Here is a 16,909-nt window from a genome sequence, read left to right on the forward strand (position 1 = left end):
ATGGGGGGGTGACAGCCAAAGGCCTTCCTTTGCAGGTGATGAAAATGTTCTAAAATTGGTTAATTCTAGTAGGTGACGATTGCACGTATCTGTGAATATGCTGGAAGCCACTGAATTGTACACTTTGGGTGAATGGTGCGGTGTGTGAGTTATATCTCAATAAAGCTGTTAAAAAAAAAAAAAAAAGAAAGCAAGCAAAAATGTGACAATTCACACTCACAAAGCAGTTAGGCTGACGAGAGAGATTTGAATTGCAAAGAGTCTTCCAGACTTTTCCAGAGGCTCATTAACAACCCCTGGCGCTGGCTGGGGACCAGCCGCAATCCCTTGCCCCCTCCCGTCACTCTGCCCAGCAGAAGCGAGGACAGGAGGGGCCATGAGGATGCTCTAGCCAGGAGCCGAATCCAGGGCATTTAAACCGTACCTACTCTCGCATGTGGGGAGACAGGGCTGCAGCCAGGAATTGGGTTTTCTTTTAAATAATAAGTTCTAAAAGTATTTGCTAAGATTTCTGGCCCGGGTGGGTAAGAGAAGGCCCACTAGCTCTTGAGCGTTGCGCCGTGGGCCAGGGTCAGGGCCGCCCCATCGCGCGGCCGGCAAAGGCTACCTTTTCCATCCCGGACTCTTTCACAGCCTTGTCCACGATGTTGCGGACCTCGTCCTCGTAATCGTGGAGGTTCAGCTGGAGCAAATCCGCCAGGGTCGTCTGGTCCGACATTTCGAATTTCACCTGGGGGCAGAGACAGGTGAGGTCTGCGTGAGGCTGTCTGTGCCCCCATGGCCAGACGCCATTGTCCTTTGCAGAGAGGCAGGGGCGGGAGGCAGTCCCAGGCCACACGGGAGGGAGCAGGCGGAAGCTTCGCTCTGCCGTTTCCAGCTCTGGGACTGGGCGAGTCGCTGCCCCAGGCCTCGCCTGCCTTCCCAGTGACACCACGTAACGGCAGAACCCACCTATGGTGGGGGGACAGCATCCCTCCGAGATTCATGCCCACCCAGTACTTCAGGGTGAGCTCTTATTTGGAAATAGGGTCCTTGCAGGTGTTAAGGGTCTTGAGATGAATCACCCCCAATTTCCCGGTGGGCCACCAATCCAGTGCCAGGTGTTCTCATACCAGAAAGCGAGGGAGATTTGACACACGCAGGGAGACTGGCCGTATGATGGCAGAGACCGGGGGGTGGGGGTGGGTGGGGGGGGTGGGGGTGGGTGGGGGTGGGTGGGGGGGGTGGGTGGGGGTGGGGGGGGTGGGTGGGGGTGGGTGGGGGGGCAGAAGCTGGAAGAGGCAGGAAGAATCCTGCCCTGGAGGCTTCAGACCCTCCTCAGCCCGGAGAGGGCACCAGGGGACCCACACAGCGGCGGGCCTGGCCCTGCTCTGCCCTCGCTTCCCTGGGTATTAACCTCCTCGGGGTTTGCCAGCCCTAGCAGCTCAAAGTCCTTTTCCTTCGTCTTGTCACTTCCCTAAAAAGTTGTGGTTAAGATGCTGCGTGAACCCCGGTTCTAAGTCCCCCACTGAGTGACCCATCTCTGAGCTCCGCATGTGTTAACAAATTTGTGTTTGTTTTCTCTTGTTAACCTGTCTTTTGTCAGTGGATTGACAGGGCCCCAGGCAGAGAACCTAAGATGGGTAGAGGGAAAAAATCACTTTTTTCCTCCCTTACAATTGCATGTGCTCTTATTTCTTCTTGAGAATCCATGGCCCCCTGAGAGCAGGGACCTCAGGGGAGCCTCTGCTGGGTAGCTGCTCAGTATAGGCTTTTTAACATTTATTTTTTTAAAGAGACAGGGTCTTGCTCTGTCACCCAGGCTGGAGTGCAGTGCTGAGATCATAGCTCACTGCAGCCTCGAACTCCTGGGCTCAGGTAATCCTCCTGCCTCAGCCTTCTGAGTAGCTGGGATCACAGGCGTGGGCCACCACGCCTAATTTTTTAAAAATCTATTTTGTACAGATGGGGTCTCACTACGTAGCCCAGGTAGGTCTCCAACTCCTGGCTTCAAGTGATCCTCCCTCCCTCCTTAGCCTCCCAAAGTGCTGAGATTACAGGCATGAGCCACTGAGCCTGGCCTTAATAGCATCGTTCAGTGTCTGCTGACAGTGGGGAGTGGCCCATTGGCCTTCTGTAGATGTCAACGTCAGTACCTATCACTAGGGGATATTCTTAGAAAAGTGCTAAGACTCTGAGTATCTGGGTTTCATCTGCCCCAAACTTCCCAGCCTTATGGACATGAAACCTACAGCCACGACTGTCCACATAATTTGCAGGGCCCAGTGCATGACGAAAATGCGGGGCCTCCCCATCCAAAAATTACCACAAACTTCAAGATGGGGACGGTGAGCATTAAACACAGCATAGGCCCTCTGAGCGTGGAGCCCTGTGTGACTAGACGGGTCACTCGCGCTCGGAGCTGGCCCTGCCCACGTTGGCTTTACCAGCATCAGGCCCGGGCACCTTGGCTGAGAGGCTCAGGCCCACCCATCCTGCAGCAGGGCCACCCACCCCACCCCGCCGTCCCCGGCAGGGGTACCTTGGTGGCCTGCATGAGCTGTTGCCAGTGGCGGTCCCGAATGGCGGGGTTCTGCAGCTCGCTCACAGCGCGCAGGGACGTGATCATGTTTTTCACCGTGTTGTCGAGCCCCACGAAGGCATCCCAGGTTTTCACCTCCTTGTCCAGAGACCTCACGTCTTTGGCAAACTTCTTGCAATCTATGTCCATCTGCTCGACGTTGATGTCTTTCCATTTGGTGGTCTTCCAGTCATCGATGCTGGTGTTCACCTGAGATGGAAACGCCCTGTTTCGCCTTCCGCTTTTTTTTTTTTTTCTTTTAAGACAGAGTCTCACTCTGTTGCCCGGGCTAGAGTGCCGTGGCGTCAGCCTAGCTCACAGCAACCTCAAACTCCTGGACTCAAGCGATCCTCCTGCCTCAGCCTCCTGAGTAGTTGGGACTACAAGCATGTGCCACCATGCCCAGCTAATTTTTTTCTATATATATTTTTAGCTGTCCAGGTCATTTCTTTCTATTTTTAAGTAGAGGCAGGGTCTCGCTCTTGCTCAGGCTGCTCTCGAACTCCCGAGCTCAAAGGATCCTCCTGCTCGGCCTCCTAGGTGCTAGGATTACAGGCGTGAGCCACCACGCCCGGCCTCACCTTCCGCTCTTGTCACAGTGGATTCAGGGAAGCATGTCCGCCACCTTACTGCACTTGCTCTTGGGGAGTAATACCCAGTAAGGAATATTTAGAACTAACACCAGAGCTCAGTAAAGCAGTTGAATACAAGCCAAAAAAACCCCACAAAAAAATGAAAAAGCAAAAAAAACCCCCAACAGTTATGTCATAAAAGGTACAGTTTAAAAGTTAGCAATTAACAGGTATTTTAGCAAAAATCTCTGCAGGGGCCTTGCTGCTGTTCTCTGAGTTCTTGGTGTGGCTGCGTAACTTGTCTTGGCCAATGCAGCGTGAGTGACGCCTGATGATACCTGGCTCAGCATTCCGCTTACCCGCCTCGGCAACCACGGCAGTGCATTACTGGCACACCAGCAGCAACACTGAGGGCCTCCTGGTAGTCAGCTGCCCAAGGAACAGCTGCTTGGAACTATAGTGTGGACTTGGCATGAATAAGAAATACACTTTTATCCTTCAGTGTGCAGAAATTCGTAGGGCTGTTTGTTACTGCACAGTCGCCTAGCTTATACTGACTAAGATATAATAGAGGAAACTTCATTCACAAAAACATAAATCAAAGCACACAAACTACCCAGGAATAATCCTACCAAGAGTGGAAACAGAAGGTTATGAAGGCTTCATTCTTAAATTTGGGGTGGACTGAAATCAGCTGTGAAGCTGGAAACTGCTAGTGATCGACGGGATCAGAGACTATTGACATGGGCACTTGAGGCCAGAAGGCCCGGGCTTGCCAGGCATCCACGTCGGGTACAGAGAAAACTGGGAGTGTTTACAAGACACTTGCCTGGAAGACACTAAGACTAGAAACCTTAATCCACATGGGACTCAATGGCTTCCTGACAGGTTAAGCTCGTTCTGTATCCTATTCTCAGACAGCTCCTGGCCAGTTTGTGTTGGGGAGTTTTTCTGGAACTATCTTGACTGTAAATGCTCATCAGCATCTCCTGGGAAAGGTGACCTTTGTTCTCCAGAACGTGCTAATGATTTTTTATCCTGGGAAAGTGCAGTATCCCATTATACTCTGTAACGGCCTCATACAAAAGAGACTCGAGTTCACTTATTTGTGAAAAAGTATCAAGAGGTTTCCATTTGTACTCCCTCTTTAGGCCTGGTCATAACAGAGCCTGTGACTCCAAAGATTTATCCTCTATGTAAGAAATAGGTAGGTGTAGGATAATTAGCATAAGGGCACTTACAATATTTTACTATGATGTAATTACAAAAATAAATGAAAAGACAGAGCATGCTCTGCACTGGATACTGCCAAGAGAATAATTCCCCTCCAGAGGAGTTCACAGAATTCATTCAATTCCATTTAAAGTCATAAGAGCTTTCTTTTGGGGGGAAGAAGGATTTGGAAAATTATTACAAAGTTCATTCAAAAAAGTAAGAGGGCTGCGCGCGCGGTGGCTCACGCCTGTAATCCCAGCACTCTGGGAGGCCGAGGCGGGAGGATCGCTTGAGGTCAGGAGTTCGAGACCAGCCTGAGCAAGAGTGAGATCTCGTCTGTACTAAAAATAGAAAGAAATTATATGGACAACTAAAAATATATATAGAAAAAATTAGCCGGGCACGGTGGCACATGCCTATAGTCCCAGCTACTCGGGAGGCTGAGGCAGGAGGATCGCTTGAGCCCAGGAGTTTGAGGTTGCTGTGAGCTAGGCTGACGCCATGGCACTCTAGCCCAGGCAACAGAGTGAGATTCTGTCAAAAAAAACAAAAAGCCCCAGAAACGAGTAAGAGAGGAGAGGAGCTCACATGTTTTTGAAAACAGATGAGCAAACAGGAGAGTGGCAGAACCCAGCGCATGCACATATGGAAGAAATACTTAGGAGGAAGAGGCCTCATTGCTCAGAGCCCACGGAGCTCCCTTCACCCGTGGCATCTTGCCCTGTCCTTACCTTCCAGCTGCCCACGAGCCCACAAAGCAGCACACTGGAGACCCAATCCAGACCTGCTCTCTCGAGGCTGGTTCCCAAGGCTCCTGAATTGCCTCTTCTTCTCCCTGAATATCAACCCCCCGTAATCCACCCAAATTCCCAGGTCCTCAGGGCTGTCTTAGCACCTGGCCAAACCAAAAAGGCTATTTGTATTTTTTAAAAAGTTGTTAGTTCTCCCAGTTCTGCCAAGATGGAACAGCCCTGTTACTTCCAGGTTTTTCTTCTTACAACAGAAAACCCTTGGACATACCACAACAAATAAGACCACAGAAAATCATTCATATATTGAGGAAATATTTAAGATGGTTATATTTAAAAGGGGCAGCGGAGAGGGCAAAGAGGTCTAAATGGAAGTAAGGTTTCCAAACTCCACTCAAAATCACAAAATGTTGATACCAGTAGAATGTAAAATCACCACCAAGAAAACTATATAAAGTGATATATTCAGAATCACTCTAAATAAATCAAGATAGATCCTAAAAGTGTTCCCCCTACCAAAAAAAAAAAAAAAAAAAAGGAAAGAAAAAAGAAGAAAAAGGAAAAGAGAGGCAGAGGGAAAAGAAACAGAGGAAACAAATAGAAAACAAAAAACAAAATGGGAGACATAAGTCCTAACATGTCAACAATTATCTTAAATGTAAATGGTCTAAATACACCAATTAAAAGGTAGAAATTGGCCGAATGGTCAAAAAACACGATCCAGAAATATCCTGTCTACAAGATACTCACTTCAGATACAATAGTATAGGCAGGTTGAAAGTAAAAGAATGGAAAAAGACATATCATGGCAAACACTAATCAAAAACAATAAAAAGCAGAAGTAGCTACATTATTATCAGATAAAGTCAAGTTCAGAGCAAAGAAAGTTACTAGAGACAAAAAGGAACATTACATAATGAAAAAAACTATCAACCTATGAGAAGACATAATAATTCCAAATGTGTATGAAACAAAGCCTCAAAATACACAAAGCAAAAACTGATAGTGCTGAAAGGAGAAATAAACAAATTCATAATTATAGATGGGGACGTTAATACTTTACTCTCAACAGTTTATAGAATTGCTAGACAGAAAATTAGCAAGACTATAGAAGTAGTAGATAACACAACCAACGGGGTCTAAGTAATATATAATAATAGAATACTCCACCCAACAAAAGCAGGATATGCATTTTTTTTTCAAGTGCCCATTGGGACAGTCACCAAGACAGACCATATCATGATCCATAAAATAAACTTCAATAAATTTAAAGTAGTTGAAGTTCTGACCGTAACGGAATCAAACTAGAAATCAATAATAAAAAGGCAACAGGAAAAATCTTCAAACATTCAGAAATTAAAAACACACCTCTAAATAATCCATAGGTTAAAGAGGAAGCCTCACAAGAAATAAACACATGGAACGGAATGTAATATCAAAATATGTGGGACACAACCAATGCAGAAAAGGAAACTTTATAGCACAAAATGCTTACTTTAGAAAAGAGGAAAGGTCTCAAATACCCCAAATCAATAATGCAAGTTCCTACTTCAATAAACTATCAAAAGAGCAAAACAAACTCAAAGCAAATAGAAGGGAGTAATCAAGATCAGAAACCAATGAAATTCAAAATAAGAAAACAATACGAAAAAACAAAAATCTGGTTCTTTGAAAAATTAATGCTTTATAAACCTCTAGTGTGACTGACAAAGATAAAAAGAGAGAAGACACAAATCACTGATATCAGGAACGAAATAGAAGATACCACTGTAGAGCTTTCAGCCATTTAAAGGCTAACAAGGAAATTTATAAACAACTTTATGCTTTTAAATCAAACAATTAAAACAATTTAGAAGAAATGAACCAATTCCTTAAAAATTACAAGCTACCAAAATTCAATACTAAAATTTTCACAAAAATGAAACAGACAACTGGAACAAGCCTGTAGCCATTAAAGAAATTGACTTTGTAACTAAACATCTCCTGGAAAAAAAAAAATCTTCAGTGGTTTCACTGAAAAGTTTACCATTTAAAGAATTAATACCATTTTTACACAATCTCTTCAAGAAAATAAAAGAGGAGGGAACACTTTTCAACTCAGGAGTCCAGTACTATGATACCAAACAAAGACATCACAAGAAAACTACAGACCACTATCTCTGATGAACTAATAGATGCAAAAATTCTCATGAAAATATTAGTAAACTGAATCCAGCAATATATAAAAAGAATTATATGCCATGATCAAGTGGGGTTTATTCCAATATTTAAAAACAAATGTAATCTACTATGTTAGCAGACTAAAAAAGAAAAATCATATAATCACATAAGCTGACACAGAAAAAAATTCAATAAAATCTAACACCCATTCATGATGAACACTATAAAAAAACAGGAATATAGAAGAATTTCCTTAACTTAAAAACATACAGCTTAAAAAACAAAAAACATACAACATAAAAAACAAACATTCCTTAACTTAAAAACATAATGGTAAATGCTTTTCCTTTATGATTGGAACAATGCAAGGATGTGCGCTGTTATTCGACATAGTACTGAAGTTCAGGCCACTGCAATAAGGCAAGAAAAAGAAAAGACATACAGAGTGGAAAGGAAAATAAAACTATTTCTGTTTGCAATAACATTATTGTCTATGTGGGAAATCCCTAAGGAATCTACCCAAAAACCTCCTAGAACTAGTGAGTTCAGCAAGGTCACAAGGTAAAAATAAACAAACATAAATCACACCTGTATATACCCAAACAAACATGTAGAAACCAAAATTTAAGACACAATACCATTCACAATCACTTCAAAAAAGAAAAGACAAAAAATACTTAGATATAAATCTAACAAAACATGTTGAGGATCTTTATGCTCAAATTACAACATGCTGATTAAAGAAATCAGAGAAGAGCCAAATAAATGGAGAGACAGAGTACGTTCATAGACTGGAAGATTCAACATGGTAAAGACGTCAATCCGCCCCCCCCACCCCGGTTGATCTGTAGGTTTAATACAATTCCTATAAAAATCCAAGCAAGTTTTTTCTAGGCATAACAAGCTTATTCTAAAATGTGTATGGAAAAGAACAAGTCCTAGATTAGCAAACCAATCTTGACTAAGCCTGAAGTGGGAGGAATCACACTCCCGGATACTAAGTCTTCGTAGGTCACCACAGTAATCAAGTTTGTCTGGTATTACAGAGGGACAGATGCAAAGACCATGGATCAGACTAGAGAACCCACGAACAGCACCAAGCTAAGGTGCCCAGCTGATTTTTGACAAAGATGCAAGAGAAATCTAATGGGGGGACAGGCTTGTCAACAATGGAACAGGAGCAATCAGACGTCCACAGGCCAACAATAATGAAGCTCGACCTAATCCTCACTCCTCATACCAAAATTAACTCAAAGTGGATCACAGGCTTAGATGTACGACATAACACTCTAAAACTTATAGGAGAAGATCTTTGGGATCGAGGCAAAGAGTTCTTAAATTTGGCACCAGACGCCCCATCCATGAGACGGAACGACGGATAAAACGCATTTCATCGACATGTAACACGTTTGCTCTGCAAGAGACCCTGTCGAGAGGACAGAAAAACAAGCCACAAACTGGGAGAAACTATTTGCAAACCACGTATCTGACAGATAACTATTCATGGTTTCTAGAACGGATAAAGAGCTCTCAAAACTCAACAGTAAGAAACAAACAAGAAAATCCAGTTAGAAAATGGGCAGGAGACACAGACAGACAAAGTTTACCAAAGAAGATACCGTTGCCACACAGGCAGGTAAAAAGATACCGGCATTGCCAGACGGTAGGAAACGCACATTCAAACCACAGGGTCTTTCTTTCTAATGGATCGCGTGGGCTGAACGTTTGTGTCCCGCCCCCCACCCCAAATTCACATGTTGCAATCCTCACCCCAAGGTGGTGGATTGGGAGGTGCAGCCTGTGGGAGGTGATCGGGTCACGGGCAGCGCCGTCACAGACGGGATCAGCGCCCTTATGAAGGGGACCCCACAGACACTCCCGCCCTTCTGTCCGGTGAGGATGCAGTGAGAAGGCATCATCTGCGAGCCAGGACCTAGGTCCCCACCAGACACCGAATCTGCCTCCACCTTGGGCTCCCAGACTCCACAACTGAGAAATCAATGTCTGCTGTTCGTGAGCCACCTGGTCTATGGTGTCCTGTCACAGCAGCTCGAGCAGACTGAGACAAGTAGCATTTCTAAGTTTAAAAAATTTTCAAAAGAGAGGCGAGATGTGAGAAACAGCAGGCGGAGGGGGAGGAGGGAAAAGAGACTACATCCAGGTACAGAGAGATGCCTTAGCGGAGTCACATCATCTCGGGGACCTTCGGGTGCCTCCAGCCAAGACCAGAACACCTGTTGCTGCGTTTTATAGCCAGACTGCGCCGAGGGCCTCGCCTCTTCCTGCTGGGTGCGGCCACACGCGGAGGCCCCCACCCCACCTCCGCCCCGTCCCCCCTGGCTCGGCCGCCCCAGGCTCACCATGACGATCATGTCCCAGAGCTCCTTCAGCAGGCGGACCTCCCGGTGGCAGGCTTTGAGCTGCTTGTAGTCCGGGACCGTGACCTCGAACAGGCCCCCGGACTTGGACAGCGCCTCCATGGTGCTCTCCATGGATGCGATGCTCTTTTGTTGCTGGGGAGGCGAGGCGGCCGTCAGCAGGGCTGCCACCCTCAGCGGCGCCCCTCCCCTCCTCCGGGGTGGGGGTGTCGCACAACAGAGGCAAACTTCCCACCAGGAGGCCGGCGGCCACCCCGCCCCCAGGCCTCAGGGGGTGGGGACTGATTTTAATGGACAGGGCACAAACACCTCATTTCCTCCTGAGATTTCCCGATTTCCCAGCATCTCTCCCATTTTCATACGTTTATAAGGAATGCATTGAAAACCGGAGAATCCAGATAAGCAAGGAAGAAAAGAGGAGTCGTCACAAATGCCCTGACCACGAGCCAACCGTCATTAACATCTTGGTGCTGGGCAGTCACACACGCGTGTGCACGGATTCGCGTGCTAAAAGGGGTGGCTGTGGCCAGGCGGGTGGCGTGTGCGCTCGCTGCTGTGTGACGGCCTCACTGCACTAACTGCGGCTCCACAGCCTCCCCCGGGTGGCCGCGGGGCACCCCTCACTCCTCAGCCTCAGAGGGTCCGCCTGGGGGGTGCATGCTCTGGAGACTGGACGGAGAGAAGGGTCACGTCTGCATCTGGGCTCAGGAATGTGACGTGAGCAAATGGCCGTGATGAAGGGCAAGAGCAGGACCTTCTGGAATGGTGGGCTTTGGAGCAGGAAGCCAAAGAGCAGAGGCTCGGGAAGTGTAGGGGGCCCGAGGGACGTGGCGGGGTTCACGTTTGCTTGAGCCTGTGGTGCTGCTGAGCGAGGCAGAGGAGCAGGCTGGGCTGGTCCCGCAGGCCCTGGGCATGTGCGGAAGCAAAGTGGCACTGGCGGGTCCCCACTGTGCCCGAGAGGCCACCCCTCGGCCCCAGCTGTACCACAGGCTCCGGGCCCGTGAGAGCCCACTGGGCCTGAGCTCGAGCAGATTGCCAGGTCCAGGGCCACGTGAACTTGCACGTTGGATGCTGACCATGAACTTGGACAGCGGGAACAGGGTGGGACACAAGTGAAGCTTGGCTGCCACCGGACGTGGTCAGCCAGGAGAGGAAGGAGTCAGGGATGGCAGGTCAAGCCCAGGTGACAGGAAACTGCCGAATGGGAACAGAGCTGGGGACACAGGAGGCGGAGCCAGGCTGAGGGACGGGGTGTTCGGACGGCATGCGCGGTGGGGGCCTGGGGTGGAGCTCTGAGCATCAAGACGCAGAGGGAGACCCGGCTCGGGGGGATGCCGCGTTTGCATGTTCAAGTGCACGCACACTCATGCGTGCGCACACACATTCTCGCGTGGCCCAAGGCCACTCCCATCCAAGCCATGTTCCTGGACTTGGCAGAGTAACAACTTGAAAAAAAGAGCAGAAACCAACGGAGTTCCCAGAGTGACTACCCAGTCTCATCCTTGAGCAAAAATACCTTATTCAGGGACTTGTAGGGGTTGGGGTCACTGAAGGAGAAGGGGGCCTCTCGTCTGAACTTCTCCCTGAACTCGTGCTGTTTGAGCTGCAAGAGAACAGCGCAGAGACACGGTGGGTCCCGGGTGTGTCCCACGCCCTGCCTGTGGCGAGGACACACGTAGGGCCCACAGTCCCGCACCGCATCCCCCCGGCTGAGACCGCCTGGACCAAGGCACCTCGAATTGCTGGCACTTCCGGCGCAGGATGTTGACCTCGTTGGCCTGCAGGGGGGCCACGTTCTGCTTCACCTGGATGGCCAGTTTCTTGGTGTTCGTCCACTGCTCGGGCAGCTCCTGCGGGGGCAAGGGCCGAGGGAGCTCCTTTCTCTCTCCTTTTTAAAACTTTCTATCGTGAAATAATTAGAGGCTCAGAGCAAGCTGCAAACACAGTGCAGAGTCCTGTGTACTCTCCTCCCAGCCTCCGAAACGGCGGACCGGGAAGTCGGTGTTGGTGCGTGTCTCTGGTAACTAGACAACAGAACTTAGTTTTCTTCATGTTTGATGGATTCATGTGTGAATCTGTGTGCGTGTGTGTGTGTGCATATATGTGTGTGCATGCATATGCATGAATCTGTGCGTGCGTGCGTGCGGCTCTGTGCAGTTTTAGGCCACACGCAGATTCCTGTCCACTGCCGCAGAGGAAACCCCTCTGTATTCCACACCGCCGGCCCCCCAGCGACCTCTGACCTCTCTAATTTTACTGTTTCCAGAATGGCTGTACCAATCAGATGAATTTTTACACTTTCCAAGTTCTCCACACTTGGTCAAATACTGTACTTATCGTGTAAACATTTTAAAGAAAAACCATCCCAGCCCACGAACTTTCCCTACAAATGGAGGAGACTGCTGACGGCCCCAGAGGTTTCTGTCTGCAGGCCTCAAATGCTACTGCGTCCACCACAGTTGCCCCCGGGACTGGCCACAGACGCTCCTGAGTCCACGCTGGGTGTTGGGCAGGGTGCTGGGAGCCCCTTGCTAGGGTCAGGTACACAGCAGGGCCCAGGCAGCAGGGGGTCAGCACTGTGGGGCCAGGAGCCTTCTTGGCCCCTTCCCTCTGGTCACCCCCTCATCACCCCTGGGCTGTGGGGTGTTGTGTGCTGGCTAGAGTCAGTGCACAAGGGCAGGGAGTGGGCCCTGCGTGTGGCTGGACACGGATGGGGAGAGGGAGGGAGGGAGCAACTGGTCTGGGGGGAGGTGGGAACTCCCGAGCCAGGCGTGGCTGGGCAATGGCTTCAGGACACAACCTCTCCATCCTTCCCAGCCCAGCCACACACACACCTTCCATACCCACAACGGACACCACCGAAGGTCGCTTTCGAGTGCTCCACAAACTCGAGCCCTTCCCCTCCAACCGCCTGCTCTCCGCCCCAGGGTCCCCTCAGACCCCGCGCTCTCTCCGCCATCCCCAGCGCCCAGCTCGACCAGGCGCTCAGGAGGAGACGAGGGTGTTTCCAACCCAACAAAAGACCAGCCAAGTGCAGGGAGCACTGATCTACCCATGAGGCCGCCCTTGGGGGCCCCTGTTGTCAGCAAAGCCCCCTCCCTCTGCTTCCCCACTCCACAGGGGTCCAGGGTCCAGGGTCCAGGGTCCAGTGTCCAGTGGGGGCCTGGCCTACGGCGTCCCCATGGTTGTGTGTGACGGCCTGGTCTCCCATCACACACTTCCTCTGGCCGCGCCTCCCACGGCCCAGCTCCCCGCTACCTGGCCGCCGCCCACCCGCACCTGCAGCTTCAGGTGTATTTCCTCCGGCATCTCCTCCCCGTAGGACTTGAGCAGCTCGATGGTTTGCTTCAGGGGCTCAAACATGCTGTCGGTGGCCACCTGCCTCTCCTTGACCTTCATCAAGTGCCCCATCACCTCCACCAGGCCGTCATAATCCCCCTCCTTGAGGGGCTTCGTCAAGCCTGTTCTGGCGACTTTCATGAAGGCTTCCAGGTCTGCGAGGCTAAAGAACGAGGCCACCGTCTGAGATAGGCCGGTCTTCCTGGGCCCACCCTCGGTGGAGGGGAGGCCCGTTAGGGGAGGTGGGCGGCAGCAAGGGTGCCTGGCTGTCACGGCAGGCCCTGCCTGGGCAGGAAGAGGTCCCGTGTGACCCTGGAGACCTCCAGCTTGTGGAGCCCCTGTCTGCACATCACCCCAAGCCTCGCCTGCTCAGCTCAAACTGAGCGCGAGTCCCAGCTTAAGGCCACATCTCAGAGAGGTCTTTGCTGCCCTCCCAGATGGAATTCAGCTGGTGACATGTAGCATCACGCACGTCATGGCCCTGATGTGGCTGCCTGTAATTCTACGGCTCCCTGTCTGTCTGTTCAATGTAAGCCTTCCCTGCCAGACCCCAGGCTCCTACAGCTTTGCATCTGGTGCCGGACACAGTAAGTGCTCAATACACAGGGGCTGGAGGAAGGAGTGGAGCACTGGCTCACAGCCAGATGACACCTTTCTGCTGGGACCTACACTTGGCGGGGGGGGGGGGGGGGGTTGCCCCCAAGCCTGACCTCCATCCCCACACCTGCCCTGGAGGAGGCGCCCAACAAACACTGTGATCTCAGGTGGGCGCCCTTTTTGTATCTCTTGGGCTCTCCTATCGGCGGGAGGCAGGTGGCTGTGGTCCCCGCGCCCACCTGTTGACAACATGGTTGCTCAGGTGCCGTTTGAACATGAGGCTCCAGCGCTTGATGGTGCTGAGCAGGGCCTGCTTGAAGGGGCGGCAGTCGCACTGCAGCCAGCCGTGGAACACCTTGGTGTTCTCGCACTTGGACACCTCCTCATACAGCTTCTCGTAGGAGTCGATCTGGAAAACACAGCCGCCACCCGCCCGTCACGGCCAGAGCCTGCGGGGGCGTCAGCTGCTGTGGGGGTGGGCCCTCGATGGGCAGGTGCCTGGGCTGCGCTGGGTGTGGGGGCTCATCACAAGTTATGTTTCCTTCTCCAGCGCCCCAGGGGTCCTTCCAGACCCAGCAGTCAACCCCAGAGTGTCAAACTCTGCCAGAAAGGGACAGAATGGGCAATGCCCCGGCACTTCTGGAGCAGAATAGGACAGAGGCTTCAAGAGGCTCCCAAAGGGAACCCCTCAACTCATCCTTCTTCATGCTGTTGTATAGCCCACGGGCTCTCGAACTCCTCCAGCCCCCCGACCCTGTGCAGCAGAATCGCCACACATTGGGAACAGAGTTGGAGGTTCACGTGTCAACTATGTTTCCTTATTTTTTTTTTTTTTTTGTTGTTGAGACAGAGTCTCACTTTGTTGCCCAGGCTAGAGTGAGTGCCGTGGCGTCAGCCTAGCTCACAGCAACCTCAGACTCCTGGGCTCAGGCGATCCTACTGCCTCAGCCTCCCGAGTAGCTGGGACTACAGGCATGCGCCACTATGCCCGGCTAATTTTTTTCTATATAGATTTTTAGTTGTCCATATAATTTGTTTCTATTTTTAGTAGAGACGGGGTCTCGCTCTTGCTCAGGCTGGTCTCGAACTCCTGACCTCGAGCGATCCACCCGCCTCGGCCTCCCAGAGTGCTAGGATTACAGGCGTGAGCCACCATGCCCGGCCTGTTTCCTTATTTTCTGTATTCTTTCTGCAGCTGTCAGATGAACTGTTTTGTAAATATCTGTTAGGACCATTTGGTCTAAAGTGCAGTTTAAAGCCAATGTTGCTTTTCTTTTCTTTTGATTAGAGATGGGGTCTTACTCTGTCACCCAGGCTGGAGTGCCGTGGCATCAGCCTAGCTCACAGCAACCTCAAACTCCTAGGCTCAAGCAACCTCCTGCCTCAGCCTCCTGTGTAGTGGTGAGTATGGGTGCATGCCAACATGCCTGACTAATTTTTTTTTTTTTTTTTAAGAGATGAGGTCTTGCTACGTTATCCAGGCTGGTCTTGAATTCCTGGCCTCAAGCAATTCTCCCAGGTCAGCCTCCCAAATCGCTGGGATTATAGGACTGAGCCACCATGCCCGGCTAAATCTAGTTTCTTTGCTGATTTTCTGTCTGGCTGATCTAAGCTGAGAGTGGGGTGTTGAAGTCCTCAACCATTATTGTATTGGATTCCCTCTCTCCAGGTAGAGCTGATAATTGCTTTATAAACCTGAGTGATCTGGTGTTTGACGCATATATGTTTAGAATTGTTATACCCTCTTGCTGAATTGATCCGTTGACCATTATATAATGACCTTCTTTGTCTCTTTTTACTGTTTTTGACTTAAAATCTATTTTATCTGATGTAAGTATAGCTCCTTCTGCTCGCTTTTGGTTTCTGTTTGTGTGGAATCTCTCTGTCCCTTCACTTTCAGTCTATGTGTGTCTTCACTGGTTAGTTTCTTTTAGGCAGCATATAAATGGGCCATGCTTATTTTTTTAAATCCATTCAGCCAATCTATATCTTTCAAGTGGAGAATTTAATCCATTTACACTCAAGGTTTTATTATTGACAGGTGTCATTTATCTGTTTTTATTGATGTTCTGACACCTGGGGCCTTGCTGGCCCTGGAGGGACAGCCCCTCCCAGGCCTGGCTGACTTCTGGAGACAGCAAACAACTCACCTGGGAGCAAACCAGCCAACCAGAGCCCGCCTCCAACCACCCTTTATCAGGCTCTCATGCAGTCTCTTACACCCTGGGGCTCTATCTACCTGCCCTAATCACCCCAGGGCCAGGTACAAGATAACTCAGGACAGCCCCTGTGGCCCGGAGCCTGTGGAAATTATTCACAAACTAGCCAACCCCCAGCCTGCTTACTCTGCCCATTCCGTCTGTGGAAACCACGGGGCAGGCTCTTGCCCGTGTTTGCCCTCATTCCCTCTGACTCCTGCCTGGCCCTGGAGCTCCCCTGTACAGCCCTGTGTGGCGCGGTGTGCCCCTCCTTGGCAGCAGTGGGCAACAAGCTGTCTTCCCAGTGGCAGACATCTCCTGACCTGCTGGCCTCAGACCTGAATAACAATAAAACCTACACCTTAAAGCAATTCCCCCAAGTTTTAAATCCTTTACCGTGGGATTCCAGAGATGAGGATGCCAGTGGGTGAGCTTTAGCACGCACCTGCTGCTGGAACTGAGCGAGGGTGGGCGGCGTCTTGGGGGTATCATCTGTCCGGGTGTCCAAGTCCTCCGAGGTTGGCGGGCGCCCAAAGATCAGGAAATTCTTCATGAACTCCTGAGGGTCGTCCATCCAGAGGTAGGTGTACCTCTCGAAGGAGTCCTGGTACTCCTCGGCCTCCTTCATGGCGTTGATGACCACGGTGGACAACTCCTCCCGCATCTCTATGAGGTCTGACATGTCCTCCAGGTCCGTCTGAGGGGGCAGGAGAAATGCACACAGGTGAGGTGTTCTGCCCACCTTCATCACTCGGATTTGTTCTCCCCACCTTGGAAAGTGGCTCTCTGCTGGTGGACGTGTTGCTAAGCTCTCACGACAGGACACAGGAAAATTTGCGGCTTTTTTATGACTCATAGATGTGGTATGGGCAGGCCAGGATCCATCAAGCGACTGACTCCCCTCATTGATGAGCATTTAGATCTTTTTTTGAATTTTGTTTTACTGTCATGCAAACAGACAGACACACCTCCTCCAACCTCCCCTCCTTGGAGAGCTGAAGTTCCTATGACTCCTGCACCCCCGGGCTCCAGCCTGGCACTGCATGGTGCTTGGTGGGTGTTTGCTGCCTCTGGAGTAGAGGGAGGCACATTTGTCACAGTGCCCAAGGGCCGCGACATTCACAATGTTCAAATTACGGAA

The 16,909-nt window shown here is 50.3% G+C and overlaps 1 protein-coding gene across 1 annotated transcript in view; it reads right to left on the bottom strand.

The window, feature by feature from the left end:
* DNAH17 (dynein axonemal heavy chain 17) overlaps positions 1 to 16,909 on the bottom strand; it is a 103,457-nt gene that overhangs the window by 60,303 nt on the left and 26,245 nt on the right. The window contains exons 19-26 of the mRNA XM_069482930.1: positions 16,214 to 16,465; positions 13,810 to 13,979; positions 12,914 to 13,136; positions 11,368 to 11,484; positions 11,151 to 11,237; positions 9,617 to 9,769; positions 2,522 to 2,770; positions 608 to 730 (exon numbers count right to left, since the gene is read on the bottom strand). Of these exons, the coding sequence (XP_069339031.1) occupies positions 608 to 730; positions 2,522 to 2,770; positions 9,617 to 9,769; positions 11,151 to 11,237; positions 11,368 to 11,484; positions 12,914 to 13,136; positions 13,810 to 13,979; positions 16,214 to 16,465 (1,374 nt within the window). The remainder of the gene's footprint in view (positions 1 to 607; positions 731 to 2,521; positions 2,771 to 9,616; positions 9,770 to 11,150; positions 11,238 to 11,367; positions 11,485 to 12,913; positions 13,137 to 13,809; positions 13,980 to 16,213; positions 16,466 to 16,909) is intronic.

Source organism: Eulemur rufifrons, chromosome 9 (genome assembly GCF_041146395.1).
Source record: "Eulemur rufifrons isolate Redbay chromosome 9, OSU_ERuf_1, whole genome shotgun sequence".
Lineage (NCBI taxonomy): Eukaryota > Metazoa > Chordata > Mammalia > Primates > Lemuridae > Eulemur > Eulemur rufifrons.